This window comes from Dicentrarchus labrax, unplaced genomic scaffold, assembly GCF_905237075.1.
Source record: "Dicentrarchus labrax unplaced genomic scaffold, dlabrax2021, whole genome shotgun sequence".
In the NCBI taxonomy this organism is placed as follows: domain Eukaryota; kingdom Metazoa; phylum Chordata; class Actinopteri; family Moronidae; genus Dicentrarchus; species Dicentrarchus labrax.
The window spans coordinates 25,903,180-25,916,699 of record NW_026136720.1 but is presented as its reverse complement, the minus strand read 5'-3'; the positions used below and the strand labels follow the sequence as shown (position 1 = coordinate 25,916,699).

Genomic DNA, 13,520 nt, shown 5'->3' with positions numbered 1-13,520 from the left:
GAAGTTCTTGCTCATCCACTCTATAATGGGTGACACAGTCATTTAGATTTGACAGAGTATTTGGGTCACCTGGCCTCACAGACACATAGTTGTGTGTTGTCAGCATACCTGTGTAAGTTTATGCCATGCTAATGGATTATGGACTCCAGTGACAGCATGTAGAGCTCCTAGTACACTGCCTTCGTCCACACTATGACATGGAATTTGATTCCACTCATATATATATATATATATATACATATATATATGAAACCAGTTAAGAACTGTACTAGAGAGTAACCCATTCCTCAAGGCGTAAGTAAAAGATTTTGGTCAGTAGTGTCGAAGACAGCGCTAAGGTCAAGAAGAATTATAACAGATATATACCGATCAGCCATAACATTATGACCACTAACAAGTGAAGTGAATAACACTGATTATCTGGTTATCATGGCACCTGTCAGCGAAAAAGAGGCAAGCTCTCAAATAAGGATTTGAGCAACTTTGACAAGTATGGTTCTTGGTCTGCAGTGGTCCAACAGACGAGCTACTGTAGCTCAAATTGCTAAAGAAGTTCATGTTGTTTCTGATGGAAAGGTGTCAGAAGACACAGTGCATCACAGTTTGTTGTGTATGGGGCTGCAAACCATTATGACCACAGGGAAGTCCAGGTGGTGTTATGGCTCATCTGTGTATTTCCATTTTCATCATTTAATCTGAGTATATTTAGAACTTTGACAAGAACTGTCTGTGGAACTATGATTCACTCAGAATTTTCTAAAATACCATTCTCAGAAAAGTGTTTGTTAGTTTGTTTAACCTCGTCTTTCTCTGAAACCTTACTCAAGAAAGGTAGAACTGAAATGGGGCAGTAATTACTAAATGAGAGAGAGAGAGATCCCCAGTTCCCCCAGTCCAATGTCACCAAGTGTTCTTGGGCAGACTGCAATCAAAGTATGAATGTGAATGTGTGATTGTTGACCTGTAGCATAAACGCTTCGAGTGGTCAGAAAACTACACATGCAGTCCATTTACCATTTATTCTGGGACTGTTTGAATTAGGATTCTTTGAATTGGCTAATGTTGGTTCTTATCTCGTACTGCTTCATTGTATTTAGTAATAACTTACTTGAATATGTCATGGTGGACAGTAAATAAATGTTTTCCCCATTTGTGATCAGCTAGCACTGGTTCACCAAGACATGGGTCTTACCAGCTTTTTTTTTTTTTTTTGGGCGCAGCAGTGTCAAGCATGCAAAGAAATTGATAATTAAGTGAACTTCTACATCGTGTATGGAGCTGGTGGAGGGGAGAGACATGGTAGTTTGACTCATAATGTCAACTGCAGAAGCATCTATATTGTGTTTCTTAATTAAATGATTTACTCTTTGCTTTGTAGGCACTTCAAACAGAACAAGTCAAGAATGTGTGTCGGTGTGTTGGTCTTTTACCATGTTGAATAAAATCAAAAGAGTCAATGAGATTTCAAAATTCTAGGGCCTTTGAGTTTTCTCATTGATCTACATACATGTTACAATCGCCAATTAGATTTGAAGCATTGAAATTGGATCAAATATGGGATAAAAATGTTTACATTTGAATTAGTACTTACTTAAACCTGCAATAACAGATCTTTTTGGCCATTTGGGGGCAACAGAAACAAGGGTCAGACTTAACTCACCACAGTACTCCGTAAAGCTGACTGGAGCTCTCATCTCTCTGTAGGTTCGTCACAACAATGCAAACATATTTGCATTTATATGAAATAAACAATATACATTATAGCTGCTTTTAGGTTAAGGAAACATCCTGGTTTAGGTTTAAATAACTACTTTGTTATGAACAATCATGTTCACGGTTAAAATAAACCAACACTGATTGTCAGTTACAAGCAGAGGTTTTGTTGATCCATTGTTGACTTGGGCATGTTCATACAGTCGGTGTCATGAACCCACTCTTAGCTGATGACAAAGAAGGGAGACCACACAGACAATTTAACAGTTTCAAGCCAAAATAAATTTAATTAACCGATATTCACACTAAACAAAGTACAAAATATATATGTACGTCAGTATTTGTCAGTAGTGTAGTGAGTGTGTGTGTGTGGACATGGGTGAAGTGTTGTGTGTGGAAAAAGGTAATGCATTTATCAAAACCAGCATCAAACCAAGGACCTGCTGGCTGGAAGGAGAGAGAGAGACAACAAACTGATCAATCTCTTATAAAGCCTAGTAATCAGGATTAAACCAGGTGTAGCCCATCTCATGGCCACACCCCTGCCACTCTGTCTCCTGTGAAGAACAAGGGAAAAAGACAAAAGAACAACCATAGGGGGGAGGAGTCATCACAGTCGGTTTACTACATCACTTATTACCCTGGCAGTTCTTGTATTTAGTGCATTTTTTGGCAGGTGAGCCAAAACCTTAATTTCCAGACACAGCACAGGCACACATATCCTCCTAGCTGTACTTTCATCTGAGAGGACAGAATGACTGGTTGATTAACATGCATCCGATGTCTCCAATTCAGGCTCAGACAGCCAAACTGAAAGAGGATATGATTTTCCTACACTGATTCTCCTCCCTGTGCAGACTGTTGCCTGCAGTCAAACGGAAGTCTGGGAACTCTTTCAATGCCATGTCTGAATTTAACAGAGCCCTATAACAACTTTAGTCCCTCTGAAATTGATAATCTTGTCGATAGTGCTGCAGGCTCACTACGATCAACATTAGACTCTATCGCTCCTATAAAAAGGAAATTATTAAAACATAGGAGATTAGCACCGTGGTATAACCACCAAACCCGCCAGTTGAAGCAAATAGCTAGGAAATCTGAAAGGAAATGGCGCTCTTCCAAATTATCAGAATATCGCTCAATTTGGCAAGATAATCTTAAAACTTATAGAAAGGCCCTCCGTAATGCCAGAGGAGCCTATTACTCAGCACTAATAGCAGAAAATAAGAATAACCCTAGGTTCCTCTTCAGCACTGTAGCCAGGCTGACAGAGAGCCACAGCTCTATTGAGCCACATATCCCCATAAACTTAAGTAGCAACGACTTTATAAGCTTCTTCCACAATAAAATTATTACTATTAGAGAGAAAATTAATCACCAACTGCCATCAACAGTTATCAGTGGCTCTCCAAGTTCAGGGACTTTTGCTAATGTAAACTTAGATATATATTTAGACTGTTTTTCTGCTATCGATCTTCATCAGTTAACTTCAATCATTTCTTCATCGAAGCCATCAACCTTTCTGTTAGACCCGATCCCAACTAGGCTTCTTAAAGAAGTTGTTCCCTTAATTGGCACTTCTTTACTGGATATGATTAATCTTTCTTTATTATCAGGATATGTACCACAGTCCTTTAAAGTAGCTGTAATTAAACCCCTTCTTAAAAGCCCACTCTTGACCCAGGGGTTTTAGCCAACTATAGACCAATCTCTAACCTCCCCTTCCTCTCTAAGATTCTAGAGAAAGTAGTCGCCAAAGAGTTGTGTGACTTTCTACATAACAATAGTTTATTTGAGGATTTTCAGTCAGGATTTAGAGTTCATCATAGCACAGAGACAGCTCTGGTTAAAGTTAATAATGACCGTCTGATTGTTTCTGACAATGGACTTGTATTATTAGATCTTAGTGCTGCATTTGACACCATTGACCATGATATTCTTTTACAGAGACTTGAGCATCAAATTGGCATTAAAGGAACCGCACTAAGCTGGTTTAAGTCATATTTATCAGATCATTCGCAGTTTGTACATGTTAACGATGAATCTTCAATAAATACTACAGTTAGTCATGGAGTTCCACAAGGTTCTGTACTTGGACCAATACTATTTACTTTATATATGCTCCCTTTAGGCAACACTATTAGGAATCACTCCATTAACTTTCACTGTTATGCAGATGATACGCAGTTATATCTATTAAGCCCGATGAAATTAATCAATTATCTAAATTACAAACATGTCTTAAGGATATAAAATCCTGGATGAGCTGCAATTTTCTGATGTTAAACTCAGAAAAAAACGAAATTCTTGTACTTGGCCCCAAAAACCTTAGAGGCTCACTGTCTAAAGATATAGTTACTCTAGATGGCATTACCTTGGCCTCTAGCACCACTGTCAGAAATCTTGGAGTTATCTTTGATCAGGATTTGTCTTTTAACTCCCACATGAAGCAGACCTCTAGGACTGCCTTCTTTCATTTACGTAATATTACAAAAATTACACACATACTATCACAGACAGATGCAGAAAAACTAATCCATGCATTTGTTACTTCAAGGCTGGATTACTGCAACTCTTTATTGTCAGGTTGCCCCAATAAGTCCATTAAAACGCTCCAATTAATTCAGAACGCTGCAGCACGAGTACTGACAGGAACTAGAAAAAGAGATCACATCTCTCCTGTACTAGCTTCTCTGCACTGGCTCCCTGTAAAATGTAGAATTGAATTTAAAATCCTCCTCCTCACCTGTAAAGCTCCTCATGGTCAGGCCCCTTCATATCTTAAAGAGCTCATAGTACCCTATTACCCCACTAGAACACTACGTTCTCTGAATGCTGGGCTACTTGTGGTTCCTATAGTCTCTAAAAGTAGAACAGGAGCCAGAGCCTTCAGTTACCAAGCTCCTCTCCTGTGGAACCAGCTTCCAGTTGTGGTTCGGGAGGCAGACACCCTCTCCACATTCAAGAGTAGGCTTAAGACATTCCTCTTTGATAAAGCTTATAGTTAGGGCTGGATCAGGTGAGTCCTGAACCATCCCTTAGTTATGCTGCTATAGTCCTAGACTATCGGGGGATTTCCCATGGTGCACTGAGCTCCTCTCTTCCTCTCTCTTTCTGCACTCATTCATGTTCCATTAATGCATGTTACTAACTTCACTTCTTCCCCGGAGTTTTTGTGCTTTCTCGTCTCGCAGGTTCTTATGGATCCTGGTGGAGCCTCCTGCCATGGTCCTGCTAGATTGCCATTACAAATACTGTTGTTGCTGTGCACCTGTCTGTCTCTCCCTCTCTCTCTGTCTCTCTCTCTCTTTCACCCCAACTGGTCGAGGCAGACGACCACCCACCTAGAACCGAAGGATCTGTCCTAGGTTTCTGCCTTTTAACAGGCAGTTTTTACTTACCCTTGTTACCTAGTGCTTGCTCATGGTGGTACTGTTGGGTCTCTGTAAATAATGTTTTAAATATTTCGGTCTAGACCTGCTCTATTTGAAAAGTGTCCTGAGATAACTCAATTCATTCAATTCAACAATTCATTACAGAATTGGCGCTATACAAATAAAATTGAAATTGAACTCTATCTGCAGCTCAGACTGAGCAGATTGCAGTTCAGCGGTATGTCTGAATTATCCAAGTCATCAAGGACTTCAGGGTTAGACAGTACACACCTTTCTCCCATATGTTTGTGATTGTTCCCCATTGGGTTCCCAGATTAAAAAAAAAAAAATAAGCTACAGTGTAGTCAGTCAGTTTTGAACACTGAGCTGGTTTTTGATAATTTACAAAGATTCTGCTCACTACTTAAAGCAAGCTAAGGTTAGCCAGCCTGCTGTAACCCAGCCACAGTGAATAATATTATCCGGTGATGGCTGCCCCCACAACTACACAATTATCTTTTGTCAAAAAGGAAATAGAAAATTTGCTTTGCGATGGGAATTAAGATAAAATAAGATGTAAGATAAGATGTTCCTTTATTGATCCCCCTTAGGAGAAATTCAAGATTGACACAGCCGCGTAGGGCAATGTAGTGCAAAAGAGAGTACAACAGTGGAGGTACAACAGGATATCACAAAATAAAATATTACAAAATATAATAAAAAATATAAGACAATAAATGAAAGTATATACACTATGCATATTCAAGTAAGAATGGTGTGCAAATATTGAGCAGCTTGACTAAAACTAAAAATGTACATGTGGAAATTAAATATAGATATAATATAATATAGATAGTGCAAAAGGTTTGTGAGTTGTAGGTTAGAATTTAAACCAGTCTTAGGGTTAGGGTTACTAGGGGTTGGAAGTACTGGGTAGTCTAGGTACTGGGTAGCATTGTGGCGTCTGATGGCTGATGGTACAAATGAGCCTCCAAACTGCTTTGAGGCTCAGGGCTGGGTCAGTCTGTGGCTGAAAGTGCTCATGAGCTGTCTGAGCTCAGTGTAGAGAGGATGAGAGGGGTTGTCCATGATGGCTTTCAGCTTCCCTTTCATCCTCTTCTCCGTCACAGCCTCCACACTGTCCAGCTCCATCCCCACCACTGAGCTGACCTTACTCACCAGCTTTCTCAGCTTGTTGGCACCCCTAGTCCCGATGCCTCCTCCCCAGCAAAACACAGCAAAGAAGATTACACTGGCCCTACAATTCTGGCTCTTTATGTGTGAGCCAAATCATTTGGCTCAACCCAGTCAGAAGAGTTAGCTATTTCGATGCCCAAACGACTCCTCATTCAGTACAACGTCTGGCTTAAAATGTTGTTAGATTTAGTAATGTTTTGACCTATGATTGGTATGTGTGCTCATATCACCTAAATTATCCTAAACCTTATAATTACCAGAATACCATAATTAATTTTACATTTGCGGGGCGGCTGTGGCTCAGAGGCAGAGTGGGTTGTCCACTAATCAGAAGGTTGTTGGTTCGATCCCCGGCTCCATGCGTTGAAGTATCCTTGAGCAAGATACTGAACCCCAAATTGCTCTCGATGCTGTGCATCGTTGTGTGAGTGTGTATGAATGCGTTAGTTTCGGTTCCATGGGCTTTGCCATCACTGAGTGAATGTGTGTGAAAGGACGAATGTGGCATGTAGTGTAAAAGCACTTTGAGTGGTCGGAAGACTAAAAAGTTGCTATACAAGTACAGGTCAATTTACATTATATATTATATGCTAATCTAAAATATCAAACAATATTACATGTGTTTTATTTATATTTATCTTTGTTTTGCATGTTGGCAATGTTACTGGATTATATTTAACAAATACGTTGACTCATCCTATATATTATTCTGTCCTGTATCAATGTAGGGGAAATGGGAGATGAGGAGTGCAGGAGGACAATTTGTCAGTGGCACACTAGAGGTCATTCATTATTTGAACCTTGATTAGGAGGCACATATTTGACTGAATTAGTTAAGCTGCTGTATGATTTCACAGCAGTTAGAGAGTAGGCGAGAGCAAATAAATGATGATTCACTCACTGTCTGATTTACACGCTGTGTGAAAAGGATTTATTGGATCAATATTATAATTTTTTAGTATACAGTTTTATATTTACAAACTCATAATGAAATGGTGTAACCAATTTGTAGGTAAACTGGTAATTCTTTCATTACACACAATCTAAAAGAATATAGCTGTTAACTTGGGGAAGCTAATTAGCACACAGGCATTTTGTTGATCCTGAAACAGCTTGACCATAAAAGCTGTTGGCTAATGAGACTGACTGACAGTGATTTCCTTTTACAATCATTTTGCATTGGCTGATATGTTTATGTTTACAACACTGCTATCTAACAGTTGGGGGGTTAAACAAAAAGTGTTTTTGAGAATTGATGCAATATCACAAAACAAAACATTACGATACTCAACTGTATGTAGATGATGCTCTTTTTAAAATCGACAAAGGAATGTTGACTGAATGAGGAGCTGATATAAACGTTGCATTGCTCATCTTGGTCACTTTTAGTAATTACAATAAGCTCGCAACAAATAAGCTTGAGGAATGGAGGAAAATACTTAATACTTTTAATCTGTGGCTTTTGCTTTCTTGGTTCAGTATTTCCACTGTGCAGACCTTAAAAACATTTTATGTATGTACTGGGTTAAATGAATAACCCCATAGTGACTAATGATTAAATATAGTATGATACAGAAATGAAAAACATATAAAGAGTTACAGTATATCAAATGCTTTCAACACAACTTACAATAATATGTTGTTTGATTGTAAATATCATTCAATATGATACTTAACATGTAAAATGAATGTAAAATGTATATTTGTGACTTTGTTGAAGAAAATCAACTTTGTCAACCAATTAAGGCATGATATTTGTAATCATAAACCTTGATTTTGTCATGTGTAACCACGTTTTTGTGTTTGCACCTCTAACGGGAAAAAAAAGAAAATACGTGGGGATTTTCTACAAGTGAACATAAACCAAACATCCAAACAAGATAATATAAGATAGACTTTATTGATCCCACACTTGGGAAATTCACTTGCTCCAGATAAAGCACAACACAATAGAAATACACACTAAATAAAAATAGAATAAAAAAATACAAGAAATAGAAAATTGATTGATATGGAATGTTGCACAGGTCACAGCAAGAGGTAGTGGCATGGTGTAAAACTAAATAATTGCACAGAATAATACTAAGCAATGTAGTTTAGAGGGAATATAGGCTATGAATGTACAGCACAGGTATAATATTAATGTAAGATTATTATTATTATTAATGTAATGTAAGAAATTAAATGTATATATACATATGTATTGTTAGATCCCGAGTTACCCCCATATAGGTGGTACTGGACCAGCTCTCCATTTAAAGGGTCCGATCCTCTAGCCTGTGGGTATTACCCTGCCAGGTCTCAGCAGAGGACTATTTAAGCTGGTGGCGAGGAGACACGCCTAGCTTCGGTGTGTGAATGTGTATGAATGAGTTAGATTCTGTTCGATGGGCTTTGCCATTACTGAGTGAATGTGTGTGAAAGTGTGAATGTGCCATATAGTGTAAAAGTGCTTCGAATGACTAGAAAAGCGCTATACAAGTACAGGTCCATTTACCATTTACCATTTACTATTTGTCTTTAATCCTTAAGTTTGCACATGTACAGTTTATTTTAGTTTAAAAAAAAAAAAAGAAGAAAAAAAGAAAAAATGCAACCCATTGCAAACCATTTTACTGCATTTTGCATATAGTATATATATTTTTCATTTATAGTCTTTAATCTTCTATTATATTTAGTTAATATTCTTATATTGTGATTCTTATTGTACTCTTCTCTGTACTCTTTGCACTACATTCCCCTATGCTGCTGTGTCTAACTTGAATTTCTCCTACGGAGGATCAATAAAGGTATTCTTCATCTTATCTTATTGTGAAGGAAACAGAAACAGCCCTATATTGGTTGTTACAACATTTAATAAATTGTATAAAATATCTTTTGTCCTCACAAACTGCAGTGTAGCCTCTGTACAATCCATTCATAAACTTATATTCACTGTCATTCATAACTGCAGCCATCACTGCCCTGACCTGTACAAGGCCTGAATGAGTCACAGCATATGATGAACACTATGGGTGATATACTGTACGTCATGTGCAATAATCAGAAGCAGCAGATGGCCTCCAATATATTATATTACTTATGTCAGAGGAAAAATCTCTGGCTCCAATATACTATTTTTTTCAAAGTATATTAAAAAACCTTTCGGTGTATTTTATCATTTGTGAGATCCTTGGTTGTAAAGGGTAATGGAAAATATCTGCAGACTTCCAAAAATTGGTGTTTTCTAAAACAGCAGTATTCAACATAGCCAATACACTAACACTATGAAGAAACTTTTTAATGAACATATCTGTAAATTCACAAAATATTCATCCAGAACGGATCTGCAACAATATCTACTGGTCGGTATAGTAATTTGCCTTGGTTTATTGGTGCATAACAATAAACATAGGAAAATATGTATAAAGGATATACAGGAATCTGCAAAATGTTGCAGTTTGGCACATAAGGATATATGAGATAAAGCATTGTGTAATATATGCACAACACATTTTCACATTCCTCTTTAAAACTTCTTTCTTCTATGTTTGTGTGTGTGTGTGTGTGTGTGTGTGTGTGTGTGTGTGTGTGTGTGTGTTCAGGTGGGAGGTCATACGATGCTGCCTATCCGCTGGATGCCCCCAGAGAGCATCATGTACAGGAAGTTCACCACAGAGAGTGACGTGTGGAGTTTTGGAGTCATCCTATGGGAGATTTTTACTTACGGCAAACAGCCATGGTTCCAGCTCGCCAATAATGAGGTACACTGTCACTTATGCATATATATGTATGGTATAAGTCTGCATTAATTTTGAACTTTTATTATTACCAACCAATAGAAACTCGGTTAGTGGAAAATTCCAGTTTATTAAAATTGTATTAAAACCTTGTAAATATTTCTTGGAATTTGGGGTTTAATGATATGACATTTTTCACACATATTCAACATAAAGCTGATTCTGATCATTTTCAGACTTTACTGTTTTTAGGCAAAATAACTAAACGCTAGATTTAAGCCTGGCAAGATGGATTCTCGCGTGATCTTGTATATATATATAGGAATACTACTTGAAAAAGACAATTACATTCACATTTTACTTGAAGCACTGGGGTGTTTCGTCTTTGTGGGGGAAATATGTTCTGACACTGCGTGAGTGTAGGGAGACTCCTGACATTTTAGTGAGTATGCACTTTTGTTCCAAAACAGATGATGGACCAGAAAGGCAGCAAGTTCAGCACCTGGTAGTAATAGTTGAATCAGTAGGCACTAAGCAACAAGACTAAATTCCAGCAGATTCATTAATGTCTGGTTGTTCTCTGGGGAAACAAAAAAACAAAAACTTTAGGTTGTAATTTCAAGCAAGTTTTTGAGTTGGAAAAATCTCAGAGATCAACCTGTCAAACACTATTCTTTACAGTTTACAACATTGTAGAATCTGATTTTTATGAGGTGTCCTTTGAAGACATCATAGGTTCTGTTCTGATATTCATGCAAACCATGGCTTCTGCTGTATTATTTAAAATACAAATGAGATCTCTGTCAATCCTGGTTTTGCAATAGGTCACTATTGACTTTCAGAATTGGACTGGGTTGTGTGCATGCAGAAATGCACATTCCTCACCTGTACAGAAAAGTGAACATCACACTTAAAGAACAAAATATTACGGATTACAGGTGATGTGATGTGGCCACCAAGAATCCCCTTCTCATTGCTCATGTGCCCAAATGCATTTTTTGTCAGTTGTATAGATATCATGAGGGAAATTAGTAAAGATAAAAGCTCTTATCTGGATTCCCCTGCGTGATTTCAGCTAAGAGAACATGTCTGTCTCTCCTGTGTTTTCAGTTTAAGTGCACTTTGAAAAGGTGTGATATTGCAGCAGCTGTCATACCGTCTAAAGCGGATGAAGATGAGATGATGAAATTAGATGATGTCATACCATCTAGAGAGTGAAGAAATGCTTTTAGAAGACTGGACACACATGATTTATTTTATTGTTGTTTTACAATAATAATTTATATAATTTATTTAATTGGGAAGTAAGAAACATATCAGATCAAAGAAATGCAGGATAGTGTGGGCACTCTACATTGGACTTGGACATTGGACAAGCCTGACATTGGATATAGGCTTATCATGTGGCCTCACTTAAGTGATCTGTTTCCTAGAGTATGGGAAATAGTTGAAAATGAAAAGAAGCCAGTCCCACTGTCCCCCAAAAAGGGCATGGGTTAAAATTTATATTTCGAAAAGGCCTAAAATGAATATACATTTCTAAAACCATAATACACCAATCAGCCAACATTATGACCACTGACGGGTGAAGTGAATAACACTAATTATCTGGTTATCATGGCACCTGTCAGTGGTGGGGATATATTAGTAAACAATAAGTGAACATTCTGCCCTCAAATTTGATGTGTAAGAAACTTTGAGCAACTTTGACAAGGTCCAAATTGTGATGGCTAGACAACTGGATTAGAGCGAAGGCTGGCCTGTGTGGTCCGATCCAACAGATGAGCTTATGCTGTTAATTATATTAAAACTTGTTGGGATAGAAAGGTGTCAGAACACACAGTGCATCACAGTTTGTTGCGTATGTGGATGCATAGCCGCAGACCAATTAGGGTGCCCATGCTGACCCCTTTCCACTGCCAAAAGCACCTACAATGTGCACGTGAGCATCAGGACTGGACCACGGAGAAATGGAAGAAGGTGGCTTGGTCTGATGAATCAATTCAATTCAATTCAATTCAATTCAATTTTATTTGTATAGCGCCAATTCATAACAGAAGTTATCTCAGGACACTTTTCAAATAGAGCAGGTCTAGACCGAACTCTTTAACATTAATTACAGAGACCTAACAGTACCACCATGAGCAAGCACTTGGCGACAAGGGCAAGGAAAAACTGCCTGTTAAAAGGCAGAAACCTAGGACAGATCCTCCGGCTCTAGGTGGGTGGTCGTCTGTCTCGACCAGTTGGGGTGAGAGAGAGAGAGAGAGAGAGAGAGAGAGAGAGAGAGAGAGCGACAGACAGACAGACAGGTGCACAGCAACAACAGTATTGGCAATGGCAGTCAAGCAGGACCATGGCAGGAGGCTCCACCAGGATCCATGAGAACCTGCGAGACGAGAAAGCACAAGAACTCCGGGGAAGAAGTGGAGTTAGTAACATGCATTAAAGGGACATGAATGAGTGCAGAAAGAGAGAGGAAGAGAGTAGCTCAGTGCACCATGGGAAATCCCCCGATAGTCTAGGCCTATAGCAGCATAACTAAGGGATGGTTCAGGACTCACCTGATCCAGCCCTAACTATAAGCTTTATCAAAGAGGAATGTCTTAAGCCTACTCTTGAAAGTGGTGAGGGTGTCTGCCTCCCGAACCACAACTGGAAGCTGGTTCCACAGGAGAGGAGCTTGGTAACTGAAGGCTCTGGCTCCTGTTCTACTTTTTAGAGACTATAGGAACCACAAGTAGCCCAGCATTCAGAGAACGTAGTGTTCTAGTGGGGTAATAGGGTACTATGAGCTCTTTAAGATATGAAGGGGCCTGACCATGAAGAGCTTTATAGGTGAGGAGGAGTATTTTAAATTCAATTCTACATTTTATAGGGAGCCAATGCAGAGTAGCTAGTACAGGAGAGATGTGATCTCTTTTTCTAGTTCCTGTCAGTACTCGTGCTGCAGCGTTCTGAATTAATTGGAGCGTTTTAATGGACTTATTGGGGCAACCTGATAATAAAGAGTTGCAGTAATCCAGCCTTGAAGTAACAAATGCATGGATTAGTTTTTCTGCATCTGTCTGTGATAGAATGTGTCTAATTTTTCTAATATTACGTAAATGAAAGAAGGCAGTCCTAGAGGTCTGCTTTATGTGGGAGTTAAATGACAAATCCTGATCAAAGATAACTCCAAGATTCCTGACAGTGGTGCTAGAGGCCAAGTTAATGCCATCTAGAGTGACTATATCTTTAGACAATGAGTCTCTAAGGTTTTTGGGGCCAAGAACAAGAATTTCGGTTTTTTCTGAGTTTAACATCAGAAAATTGCAGGTCATCAGAGTGTGATGCTGACACGTACCACCTACCTAAGCATTGTTGCAGACCATGTACAGTCTTTCATGCAAACAGTGCAAACAGCATGAGGTTTGAGGAACACAACAGCAAGTTCAAGGAGTTGACTTGGCCATCAAATTCCCCAGATCTCAATCCAATCGAGCATCTGTGGGATGTGCTGGACAAATGAGTCAGA

The 13,520-nt window shown here is 38.7% G+C and overlaps 1 protein-coding gene across 1 annotated transcript in view; it reads left to right on the top strand.

Moving 5' to 3' along the window:
* ntrk3a (neurotrophic tyrosine kinase, receptor, type 3a) overlaps positions 1–13,520 on the top strand; it is a 264,646-nt gene that overhangs the window by 238,770 nt on the left and 12,356 nt on the right. The window contains exon 17 of the mRNA XM_051383180.1: positions 9,869–10,027. Within this exon, the coding sequence (XP_051239140.1) occupies positions 9,869–10,027 (159 nt within the window). The remainder of the gene's footprint in view (positions 1–9,868; positions 10,028–13,520) is intronic.